Raw genomic sequence first — 12,727 nt, 5'->3', positions numbered from 1 at the left:
AAGTCCATCAGGCACTGTGCTAAGTGCTCCTTAAGCATCATTAGCCTTCACTCTGCAGAATAACTTTGTGGAGGGGTGCTAATGTTCTCGCCTGACAGATGAGGAAACTGAGACTTGGAGAGGCCACAAAAGGTGTACAACGTCATGTAGATGTTAAGTGACACAGTGCAATTTGAACTCCACTGAAATTCATTCTGACTCCAAAGACCATGCCCTAAAACACTAAACCATACCACCTTTTAAGAAAGAGATGCTATACACTTTGGAAGGCCAAGGTGGGCAGATCACCTGAGGCCAGGAGTTCGAGACCAGCCTGGCCAACATGGTGAAACCCCATCTCTACTAAAAATACAAAAATTAGCTGGGCCTGGTGGCAGGTGCCTGTAATCCCAGCTACTCAGGAGGCTGAGACAGGAGAAACACTTGAACCCGGGGGGTGGAGGTTGCAGTGAGCCAAGGTGATACCATTGCACTCCACCTTGGGCGATGAGAGTGAAACTCCATCTCAAAAAAAAAAAAAAAAAAGAAGAAGTGCTGTAGTTGTCCCAAACCAAATGGATCTACTCATCTTGGAAGCCTGTACACTAATAAGCCAAGGTTTTAACCTATCCATGACCTTTACAATGCCTCAGCACATGACTCATTGGGACCCTTCTACTTAGACGTCTGGCTCCAGCATGTGAGCAAATGCTCTTGACACCTCTGGGCAACTTAAATTGGATCAGCTGTAACGCATGCTCCAACTTCTCTGACCTGTGTATAGCTCTCCACCAAGCCAAACGCATGGAGCGTGACTTTGCAAAGGGTTACATCTAGCCCACTCAAGAGGAGAAAGTTAATCCCTTTAGCTTTTTTTTTTTTCCTAATTTCTCATAGATCTTCTAGGACATTCTAGGAAGACTTTCAGGACCAGAGCTAGGAAGATTTGCCTGCCATTCTTAACAGAACTGCCAAAGAGTCAGCCAATTTTCATCTTCCAAACTCCACTAGAAGGGAGAAGCCCCAAATTCCAACGTTATTGTTTCAGTCTAATAGTTCCGGAATACAGGAGACACTCTCTAGAACTGAGTCTGCATGTCTCTGAGTCCCCACCCCCTGCCCAGCTCTATAGTCACATAATGTTTATGATGCTCTTGATCTCCTCAAAGAATTGGTCATAAATTTTTCTACTTTATAAAGTGATTTAGAAAAACTACTTCCTATAATGCTTCTTCTTCTCTTTATCAGTCATCTGAATCACAGCAGGGCCTTCTGGTTTGGAGCTTGACTTCCCTCGGTGGATTCAGGGAAATCATTTGACTTACATGCCACTTCTCTGACAAGAATCCTATGTCTCTGCTTCTTTATCATATTTGGATGTATTTTTTAACCATAAAAACTCCATGGGCTCCTTTTGGGGATGTGGCTGGCAGGGATAGGGGATTATCACCTGATATGTCACATTCACAGAAGAAGCTATTAATATCACAAGTAAACTGTCTGTATCGCTTTAATAAGAGACAGATTTTTGTAGAAAGGTCTTTCCTGCAAATAACAGAAATATATAAGAAGTCCCAGCTTTTGATCAAAATGAACCCAGGGATCTCTCAGGTCATCTCATACTTTTGATTCATGACCTGATTTCTATTCCCATCTTAAAGAAAGGGGAAAGGAGGTTAAGAATGGAATCTTGGCTTCTAAGGGCAAGGATTATTTTCCTCAATATGATCAGAAACATTACCCATCTATCCTATTAGCAAAGAAAAAACAAAGCTTTACCATGGTCTCCTACAAAGATGACATTGACACACCGATGCAGTTTTAGTTGTTTCAGTCCATCCATTAATTGCCCCACAATTTTGTCAATTTCCCTCAGAGGATTTGTCATCTGGGAAAAAGAAGCAAGTTAGTCCTCACAGGGTTTTCTTTCTTTCCCTTTCAGTCTCTCATAGATCTTCTACCCCTAGAACATTTTGGAAAGAAAACTTCCGGCCCAGAGGCAGAGCTTTGTCTGGGGAGGTGTACCTGCCATTCTTAATGGAAATCTGGTCTAAGTACATTATATTTGTATTCTTTTGAGAGAATTAAAACCTCTCCTCATCCAATCCCTTTAAAGATTCTTTGATAGAAAAATGTCAAAAATATTGTTAATGAAAATTCTGTAAGAGATAAAATCGACTTTCTAAAATGTGACAGCATCCTTTAAATCCAAGAGTTTTGATGACAGAAAGTCAGATGGACAGTTTCTTAAGTGAAATCACATTAGATTTTGAATCATGGCAAGAAGATAGACACTAAGTGAATGCAAAGCTGTTCTGAGGTTAAAATCATAACTTTCCACTGGATAATAAATTAGAATATCACTAATACAATGAGATCCATCTTGTTCTAAGTAATTTAACTGTTGGCGTCTGAAAGCAATAGATTCTTAACAGAAGAACCTATTCTAAGAAATGAGTTATTACTTCTCACTTTAGTTCTTTTAAAGCTGATTTTGACTGAAACAAGAATCTATAAGAGTCCTAACTTAAACAGAAGTGAACCATGAGTTTGTTCTAGAAGGTTTCTTCTTTTTAACAAAATATGAAAACCCAATTCCTTCCCGAAGACCATTTCCAAAGCCTAAGAAACATTATTCATCTCTCATTTTCTTACTTCAAATGGAAGTTTCTAACAGCATGAATGTTCTCACATACTAGAGGCTCTCCGTCTCCCTTTCATCTTTAGCTATGCAATGGAAAGATTTTTAAGAAACATCTCATCAGACGAAGAATGGAAAGATACAGGGAGTATATTTAGATGAAATTTTATAGCTTAGCTCACAATCACATATATATACCCAAGATGATTAAGATAAGAACAGAAGGGATGTGAATATCATTTTTACTCAGACACATAATATCATCTTCCACTAGCATCTTCTCAGATGAATCAAGACCTTTCCTCTTATTATTTCATTAGGGAAATCAGGTGTAAACTTTTGTTTTATTCTTCATGACAGGAGTCAGGATTTCAAGTCCTATCCCAAGGAGGAAGTCACAGTTGAAAGTTTCAGAAAGAGATGTGTAATATAATCGGAAGGGACGAATAGGTGTGTAACAAAGTGGTATTTGCTTCCGAGAAAATCATGCTCTCCTCGAAGATCTCTGTCTAGATAAAGAAATACCAAATGTACAACATGTTTTGATCTTTGGCAATGACTTATTTTCCTTTACTCAGCAGGATGACTCAGGTAAAATCCAGAACCTACTTCTTAGGGATCAGTTCAGAGGATCACAAATAAGATACTGCCTCAGAGGTATTCAAAGGTTTTAGTAAAAGCAACAACCGATAGGCTCTTCTGAACATACTGGGAAGAGTAGACATTACTTGTGGAAATTACATACAACTCTAGCCGCCCATTATTTTCTCTTTCTTTCTGTCTTAGCTATTTCCTTCTCTACAATCTACACCTTTTCTGATCTCTGAAGGTGCAGACCCCTAATCTAAGCCAACTTCCTATTGAGTTCTAATCCACATTGTCTTTGAGAATGCTCCCTTTTACCTTGCAGGGTTGTTCTCAAGAACCAGGGCCACAAACCATGTGACTGATTCTGTGAATAAGCACAAACAAAACCAATCTTAATAGTCACTCCAGCCTAAATGTTAATACTAGTTTTAGGGCAACTAACTCTTAAAAAAAAGGATAAGACTTCTTTTTTTCTGTCATGTTGAGTTCAGGCAGTCTTCACATCACTGTTAACCTCTGAAGTACCACATTCTTCTGGACTCAAAGCCAAGGTCAACGCACCAGAGTTTTCTAAAACTTGCTCAGCCGATTTTCCAACCAAGGCACTGAAGGCAACCTTCAACTCAGACCTGCCCGCCACAAAGCTTTGGAACAATAGATAAACTTACTTTGTCCTGACGAGTTTCCGCAGCATAATGATCCATCCTATGTATTTTTCTTCTTCTTTTCTTTGGAGGAGCAACTGGTCTTTCCTGTCTCCTCTTAGGGGCAACTTTCCTCTTAGGTCTCTTAGCCGGAGTAAAAGGTGAGCCATAACTACTCTCCTGTACTGGCGGATAGAGATGGCTGGACTCAGAAGTCGTCTGTCCCTCTGAGTCAGATATAAAGCTTACACTTTCCCATCTGGGATCAGCAGAGTCTCAGTTAGAATAACTAAGTCTCCTTAAGTGAGAAAAAATTGGAATGAGGGATGGATGCTTAGAGGAACTCCATGGAGAGAAGCCTCCTAAATTGATGTTGATGCTGCTGTCACAGCTTCTTCGCTGAGAACAAGAATCCAATTCAAGAAAATCTAGTCATGTGGGTTTCTTTTGGCTGATATTTATGGATGTATGTGAAGGTGGCATTAGACAAGCTCTGTATTCCATAACTCCTGCATTAGGGAGAGACTAGTTTTTGGTTATGAAAAGCTCTCCATTTATAAAGAACTAACTTAAAAGTAGGCCAAATACTAGCCACTTGGTCATTTCAAGATGACAATGAGGTTCATGTAAGTGTTTCCAATTCAGAATCTGACAGGTATCTTTCTGTTCACGCCAGCAAGTATGTCAAAGCAACTGTCACCTTCATTGGCAAGGATCCAGTGAAAAATTTTAAAACCAAGGATGGAATGAAACATAAATAATAAGCAATCCTCCTTAATCATAAATGTACTCCCACAAATCAGGATTTTCAGCAGGAGAGAACTCACTGACAACTGAGGTTTTTAGTACAGAGGAACTATAAGTTAAAGTCTCTTTTAAAATTAGGTAAAATCTAAAAAGTCATCAAAAAGTCATCTCTTTTTTGTCTTGGTATATACAGACCAAGAAAGAGTCTACTTATGCTCTTGCTATCAGAACCCTGCTTTTAAGGGGAGTTGCATGTTATGGATTTTGTTTTGAAAATCCAGAGAGCAGTAAAGTCGACACATAAACTGAAGATAACCTTTTGGGATTTCCAAATGCTGGAGGAAAAACAGGCCCCTGATTTGCTGATGGTGCAAAGGTGAATTAAAGCAGCAAGCCTTGCTGTCTACCTCACTGACTTCTCTTGGGAGGACTGTCTTGAGAGCCATTCAGATGCAGGAAGGGGCAGGAGGAGGAACAATGTTAGTGTATCCAAGAAGGGGAACATCTGCCATGCGATTTCACTGTTTCCAGGGCAAGCCACGGCAAAGGCACTTCTGTTTCTGGCTCATCCTCTCTTCACTACAGCGATCAAAAGACAGCCCCAAAGACTTTGGTTTTGTTTGTTTGTTTTTTAATGCTCCTAGTTTTAGGCAAATCTCCATAAGAAAAGCAGCAAAAGTAAAAGAGGATTTTCCATTTCATGGTCACTGAATACATTCTGCTAGCGTTCAAGTCGGCCCATCAAACTCTATGCCATTTGCAAGAGACCTCAACATTCCAAAGACTCCAAAGGTGAGCCCTTCCAATTGCAGCAGGTTAGAGGAGCAGAAGAGTAGGGTTTAGTCAAACTGGGTTTTCATCCAGTGATTATATTGCATGTATTTCCTTCTTCAAATGTTAGAGGTAGATGAGAGCTAGGTTTTCACTGACCAGCCACTTTAGCCTGAATTTAGAAATTTTAGCCTGAGGTTATTAAGAGGATGGGAGGTACAGGTGCAAATTTCCCTGCATTTCAGGATACTTTGCCATCTGAAGGTAGAGACTAGCCAGCCAAAGCTCTGACTCTAGGCCCGGAAGAGCAGCCGAACAAGGGGTCACAGAAAAAGCATAGAAGGTCAAAAAGAAAAAGATTGCGCCAATAATCAAAAGCAAGCATATTTTTTAACATTCACCATTACACTCTGAAACCAGGAGCAATACACCATTTCTTGAAGCTATTAGCTCAATGTTTGGTCATCTCATTTAATAGCTTTTGAGAATCATCCTGAAAAAATGTGTATTCAAATATTTAGCAAATAAAGCACAAATTTCAACTGAATTCATCTTATTATACCATATAGCATTTTGCTAGTGAAAATCATTTCAATGAAATTTCAAATGTTATTTTCTTATATGTAAAAGATATGTTACTGATTTTAAAATAATCTTTCAACCAGTATGTTATAATCTTTTCATGTATAGTAAGTGTAAATAATGATATACAGGTAGGCATATAGGATACATAGGTATATAAACCAATTAGCTTACAATAGAAGAGAACTTTTGTTGACTTGCTTTGGTTTCATGTTTTAAAAGTGTAAACAATTTTGTTTTTCTTTCAGTTAAAATAAGATTCCTAGAACCAGATGAGAAATAATTGAAATCTGAAAATATCCTTTCCCTTATGAGAAGAAAATGACCAGGTTATCAGATTACCATTACTGAAGATATACTCCAAGATACCCAATTGGAATGAGGGATGGATGAATTTACCCAGTAGACATATGAAAATACCCTAGCTGCAAGAAGTAGTAATACTGAAAAAAAACATAACATGAATACTTTCAACTCTTAATTCAAAGGTACTATAGGAAAAATCTCTGTTTATATATTTATGAGCAACCCTGGGCATAGAAAAATTATTATAGGAAATTAAAGCATCCTGTATCCTGCTTCATTTATTCCTACTCAGTACTTTCAAAAAAAACTTGTTTGTTTCTTAATTCACACAAACATATACTTTCATGCATGTAATTGTAACTAAACTACACATATTAGAAACCCAAAGATGTTTATTGATTAAGAACATTTATCATCAAGCCATATAACTTTTAAGGTTTCAGTTATACCTCACCTGTATTATTAAAAGCCAACTTTTGCCATAAATAAAATGTTCTGTATAATTTGAACATAGTTATTAACTGACCACTTTGCTTATCTCCTGGACTGAAGGAGGGTTAAATGGTTCCATAGAAGGAACTGTGGTCTAGGAGTTAAAAGTTCTGTGGTGCTGTCTTCAAATTCTCTACTTAGCAGTCAAGCGAAAGTACCAGAATCCTACTTTTAAAAGAATGGCTATACCAATCCCTGTTTTGCTTACCCCACAGGTTCTTTGAGGGGTATTATTACCCAAGAAGTCAAACTTTTAAGTAGGGAACATGGAACTGTTTAGGTGTTTTGTTTTGTTTTGTGAACATTTTGATAAAATGTGGTTCATTTTGTTCCCTTTAGGTGAATCTCCAAGAAAGTCATCCTAAAGATAAAATAGCCATTCTTCCTTCAGGGTTCTTTACCGGCATCATGCATGCAGATGTTTATCTCATTTTATCATTTGTTTCACAATCATACAAGACGGGTTAAACTTCAAAGGGACAGAAAAAGAGCATCTGACTTATATAAGTTTAATGATTTAAGACAAACTAAGAATGGTTTTACGTAGCTATTAGTTACTAGTGCTTAAATAAATCACCTCTGTATTGATGTCAAAGCATTCAGAAACACTTATGACTCCTTGGCTACATGCTGCAATTTGTCAAAAATACTTAAAGCAAGATATGTTTACCTGTATCTCTAATTCATCTGAAAACAATGAACTTAATTATAGTCAGCAGTATGCTATGGGTTACTAGGCTACTTAAATATTTAAAAATACGTAAAAGTTTAGACCTGCAAACTCCATCATTTTTTACTATCTATGCCGAAATGTGGGAACGTTTCTAGCCATTCCTTTCCCACCTTCTGAATTTGAAATTATACTGAATACTACCTTACAGATTGCCTTCCACGATGATGGCTGAGTGTTTGATAAAAATATGTCACCCTCGGCTGGGTGTGGTGGCTCATGCCTATAATCCCAGCACTTTGGGAGGCCAAGGCAGGTGGATCACCTGAGGTCAGGATTTCGAGACCAGCCTGGCCAACATGGCAGAAGCCTGTCTCTACTGAAAATACAAAAATTAGCCGGGCATGGTGGTGCACGCCTGTAATCCCAGCTACTTGAGAGGCTGAGACAGGAGAATCACTTGAACCTGGGAGGCGGAGGTTGCAGTGAGTCAAGATCGCACCACTGCACTACAGTCTAGGTGGTGGAGAAAGACTCCATCTCAAAAAAAAAAAAAAAAAAACTCACCCTGCTCTGAATAAGCAGATTCATTCAGCGGTATATTTCTCTCGAGAATTTACGTTACTTTGGGGGATGATGAATATGTTCATATCTTGAGTGTGGTAACAATTTCACAGTATATATACCTCTGCCAAAATGTATTAAATTCAAAAGGGTCCATTATCATAATTTATGCCAGGTTGACTGTATTATATCTGCTAAGGTTATTGGAGCTGCTGAGCTGATCTACCCTCTCTAAACTGCCTAATCATTTAAAGGTGCTGAAATTCATTTACAATGTTTTGTACTGTAGGTTTCATCTCAAGATTTTTTTCCATGCCTATCCCATTAAAGGCAAATGTCAACCCTTCCTGATTTTTCACCCTCCAACTGACGCCCACAAGACTAGAATATACTCCATTTCCTGTTAACATCAAGTTCAGGATATATTATTATTTAAATATCAAAGCAATCTGAAATGAAGTCCTATAAGAGAAACAGGTAGTTTTAAGATTTTCAAAAAAATATTTTTAGTCTTGTAGTTATTTGACTTTGCATAAACCTTGTAGATACAAACATCCATCCAGACTTTATACAAATCCTGAAATAAAGTCAGTAGGTCAGGTAGCCCAGGGCCAAAGGTTCTTCTCAGGCAGATGCTAAACCACTAACCTCAGGGCCAAACGGGCCATATTTGTGTCCAGAGAAATCAGGTTGTTCAGAATAGAAGGCATAGACCGAAGGCCTATAAGAAAATTGGAAGGTTCAGAATCTCTCCTAAACCACACGTAACAAAAAATATCACATATTTTAAAAAAACACATTTTTAAAAAATGTTCTCAAGTTTAATTTATCCTTTAACTACTATTCATATTAGCATGGAAAACTTTTTTTTCTATTGTTTCTATGACCACCACCCCATCTGTGGTAACTGCCTGGAACTACCTTCAGGACTCAAAAGTCACAAAGGAAAACTTGAACATGTACTCAAGTCCTGGACCCTCCGGGTAACAGAGCCTGGTGGTAATTCACATGGGCTGTGCAATCCGAAGCCTGAAAGAACAACTAACTCCATTATAGACAAGCATCTCTCTTGATACTTCTGCAATCCTTGGGATGCTGCTAGTTCATTTATCAAAGCCAGAAACTCCCTTCGGCTCTGCTGTAGTGGACAGAATTAATAGCTGCAGTAATCCAAGTAATTAAATGGACCCAATAACCAAAGCCTATTGTATTCTTCTTAGGGAAGTAACACTTAAGGCTGAGAACCACAAAACTTTTAATTCCAAACATTGGCTGTTCTTCTATTCCACAGTCTAGTGTTTCATGCAATTCTAAGTTAAGATGGAAATGTCCTGAAGAAAGACGAAAGAGAGAAACAAATACCTCTCACTGTCTGGCAGGGTGAGCCACTGCAATATGGTTAATATTCTCCGCTCGTGAGGGATGACACTGGAGGGTAAAAGCAAGCAAAGCATGTTGTTAGGTTTCATTTCCACAAACTCAAGCCTGATGAGTGCTTGCTCTTGCACCCAGGCCAAATGCTCTCTATTTACCACCATCTGTTTTCACTTCATTTGTAGTAAAAGGCCCTCTTTCGAATTAGTGTTTAAACTACTATTTCCATTTGCAACATATGACGTTGCTCAACCTCTTCCACAGAAGACTACACTGGAAACTCTGATTCACAGTCAAAATGAGGAACCTGTCTTGCTAATCAGAAACTCCACTACAAGCAGAAAGGACCCTGGTTTCAGAATCATTGTCGTTTATTCTGTTGAGCCTTTAGCTGTGGCCATAAAGGGGTCAGTACTTACATCCCCAATCCGCCTCTCTTGACCTCTTGGTCTCAGTTTACTCATCTTTACTCATTTAGTAAGATAAAGCTAACAGCAAAGGACACTGTACAGCTTGGTTGTAAGGATGAAATGAAACAAGACAAGGAAAGGGCATGTCCAGTGCCTAAGACACAGTAAGTTCTTTAAAAACATATTTTTATTAATGATCATAATTAGTCATCGTTCTGCCTCTAAATAACGGTATGACTTTAGAAATACTATCTAACCTGAAACTTTAAGTTCCTCCTCTATAAAATAATGGGTTAGGGAAGGTATTCTTGCCATTTTCTTGCAGCCCTATAAAAATCTACCAAGAATAGGCTGGGTGCAGTGGCTCATGCCTGTAATCTCAGCACTTTGGGAAGCCGAGGCAGGCAGATCACCTGAGGTCAGGAGTTCAAGACCAGCCTGACCAACATAGCAAAATCCCATCCCTACTAAAAATACAAAATTAACCAGGCATGATGGCACATGCCTGTAATCCCAGCTACTTGGGAGGCTGAGGCGAGAGAATTGCTTGAATCTGGGAGGCAGAGGTTGCAGTGAGCCAATATTGCACCATTGCACTCCAGCCTGGGCAACAAGAGTGAAATTCTATCTCAAAAAAAAAAGAATAGGCACATATAATTAAGCGACTGACAAAAAGGGTATAATCTTCATCCACAATGACTTTTGTGTTTAAGTTTCTTTCCTCTGTCGAAATATAATTACCCTAAGTCTGGCACTAGCTTTAAGGGCTCTGAGGGCTCGCAGCTAACAGGACAGTACTGCATCCCAGGCTGAGTTACATTAAGATGCTCACAAGCTGAGAGATATCTTTAGTCAGGGGAAATTCATCCACTCTTTCCCAACAGGGAACTCAAAATGCGTTTTCACTCACCCATCCAAGACCAGGCTTTAGAGGCATGTTCGTGATGAATTCAAACTAAAGCACAAGTGTAAATGTGGTCAGGAAAAATTATTGTGGAACATTGGTGAGCCATTTAAACTTTTACTCTCGGTGGACGTGAGCAGTGAGAGAGCTGGGAGAAGGATAAATACTCAAGCAGGGGCTCTCATCAAGTGGTCTCTCTGCCTCCCCCATCACCACCCAGCTTACAGGGATTTGTCATTCCCCAGGCATCCTCTCTTTCTGGAACTATCACACAAGACCAGAAAATCATGTGTGCCATAAAATGAGTCCAAATTTAAACATATCCCAATGCTATTGGATAAATGTGACCCTGTTCATTATATCCTGTAATTGAATTAGAAATACGCAGAGCAAAGCCAGGTTAATCACTTAAGGAATTTAATTCTTCAGCTTTGGAAATCCTTTGTATCTAAGCAAAATAATTGCATACTTTGAATTCTTTCCTAAGTTAAAAAAAAAAAAAAAGTGAATGCCAGAGCCTTTTCATTTTACCTTATTTCACTACCTGCCTAAAACCTGCTTTATTTTACGTAATTGGTGTTAAGCCACAGAAATGGGGCCCTAATGAATCCACTTTTAATACTAATGGAAAAATACAAACTAACAGAATCTGTGTCAAGCTCAGAATGCTCACCCCTCAATGCCCTCGTTGGATGGGGTACTTGAACAATGGTAGACAGGGAATTAAAAGCGCCAGCTATGAGGCCAGAGTGCTTGGGTTTGAATCCTGACTCCAGCAAATGCTGGTGATAAGACTAGGCAAGTTATCTAAACTTTTGATACCTCTGGAAAACGAGGACAATAATAAGTTATTGTGAAGTTGAAAAGAGAATACGTCTAAAGCATTTAGAATAGTGCTGGGCACATAGAAAGGGTTTAGAAAAATGTTAGCTTTTATTGTTATATACTGAATTTATAGGTCCACGGAGATGATATAGTCATTCACAAAATATTTGTTAAGGGCATATTGGGTTTAAGGCATTTGTGTAAACATAAATGAAGATATTCCTACCAAAAACACTATTATGGAGGAGTCGTCATTTTGCTTGGAGAAAGATAAGCAAGCTATTATTCTTTTCTGGGCAGGGGCTGATTGTGTTTGTGTTAAGAGAATCAGATGAGGATGCTGGAAGTCTGAGTAGCCATTCTACCTCTGACTTTAGGTGCAACATTTAACCTCTCTCCCTCGCTCTCTTTTTTTGTTGTTGGTGTTCTCTCTCTCGCTCTCTTTTGTTGTTGTTGTTGTTGTTGTTGCTGTTGCTGAGATGGAGTCTTGCTCTCTCGCCTAGGCTGGAGTGCAGTGGCACAATCTCGGCTCATTGTAACCTCCACCTCCCCGGTTCAAGTGATTCTCCTGCCTCAGCCTCCAAGTAGCTGGGACTAAAGGTGCCTGCCACCACGCCCGTCTAATTGTTATATTTTTAGTAGAGACAGGGTTTCACCATGTTGGTCAGGCTGGTTTTGAACTCCGGACCTCAAGTGATCCACCTGCCTCGGTTTCCCAAACTGCTGGGATTACAGGCATGAGCCAGTACACCCGGCCTCTAATCTCTTAAATGAGGAATTGGGCAAGGTTGTCCCTAAGTTTCCTAGGAGTTCTAGGTTATCTTTATGAAATAACCTCAGAGACCAAAAGGACATGGCCCTTAGCCAATAGTGTTTCAAATATTCAAATACCATACACAGACAGCACAAATAAATCTGACCAAGAAAGAGCAAAAAAAGAAATGGGGTACATGTTGCTGTCTTCACCACCACTGATTGATGGAGAATTTGTCGTGAGACCAAGTATATTAGACATGGTCAAAAAAAAAAGACTAAATTAAGTATTTACTAGTAAAGGGGAGCAAATTACCTTAAGACACATATAGCCCTTGTCTAGTCAATGTTGAAAGACAGAATGTGAATAAGAAAACAAATACCATTTATTAGTTGTTCTCTATGTACCAAGTACCCTAATAAGCATTTTATGCTGTTTTATTTTATTTATTTATTTATTTATTTATTTATTTATTT

The 12,727-nt window shown here is 38.8% G+C and overlaps 1 protein-coding gene across 4 annotated transcripts in view; it reads right to left on the bottom strand.

Moving 5' to 3' along the window:
• The window catches only part of ENPP2 (ectonucleotide pyrophosphatase/phosphodiesterase 2), a 124,419-nt gene that overhangs the window by 34,920 nt on the left and 76,772 nt on the right, over positions 1 to 12,727 (bottom strand). For 2 of the 4 annotated variants that reach the window (XM_011941069.1, XM_011941068.1), the window contains exons 10-13: positions 9,347 to 9,412; positions 8,633 to 8,705; positions 3,877 to 4,032; positions 1,759 to 1,867 (exon numbers count right to left, since the gene is read on the bottom strand). In XM_011941069.1, the coding sequence (XP_011796459.1) occupies positions 1,759 to 1,867; positions 3,877 to 4,032; positions 8,633 to 8,705; positions 9,347 to 9,412 (404 nt within the window). The remainder of the gene's footprint in view (positions 1 to 1,758; positions 1,868 to 3,876; positions 4,033 to 8,632; positions 8,706 to 9,346; positions 9,413 to 12,727) is intronic. The other 2 variants (XM_011941070.1, XM_011941071.1) reach the window with 1 other exon arrangement.

The sequence above is a fragment of the Colobus angolensis genome, unplaced genomic scaffold (genome assembly GCF_000951035.1).
Source record: "Colobus angolensis palliatus isolate OR3802 unplaced genomic scaffold, Cang.pa_1.0 Scaffold198, whole genome shotgun sequence".
In the NCBI taxonomy this organism is placed as follows: Eukaryota; Metazoa; Chordata; class Mammalia; order Primates; family Cercopithecidae; genus Colobus; species Colobus angolensis.
The sequence above is the reverse complement of the archived record's forward strand: the minus strand, read 5'-3'. Positions and strand labels throughout refer to the sequence as shown.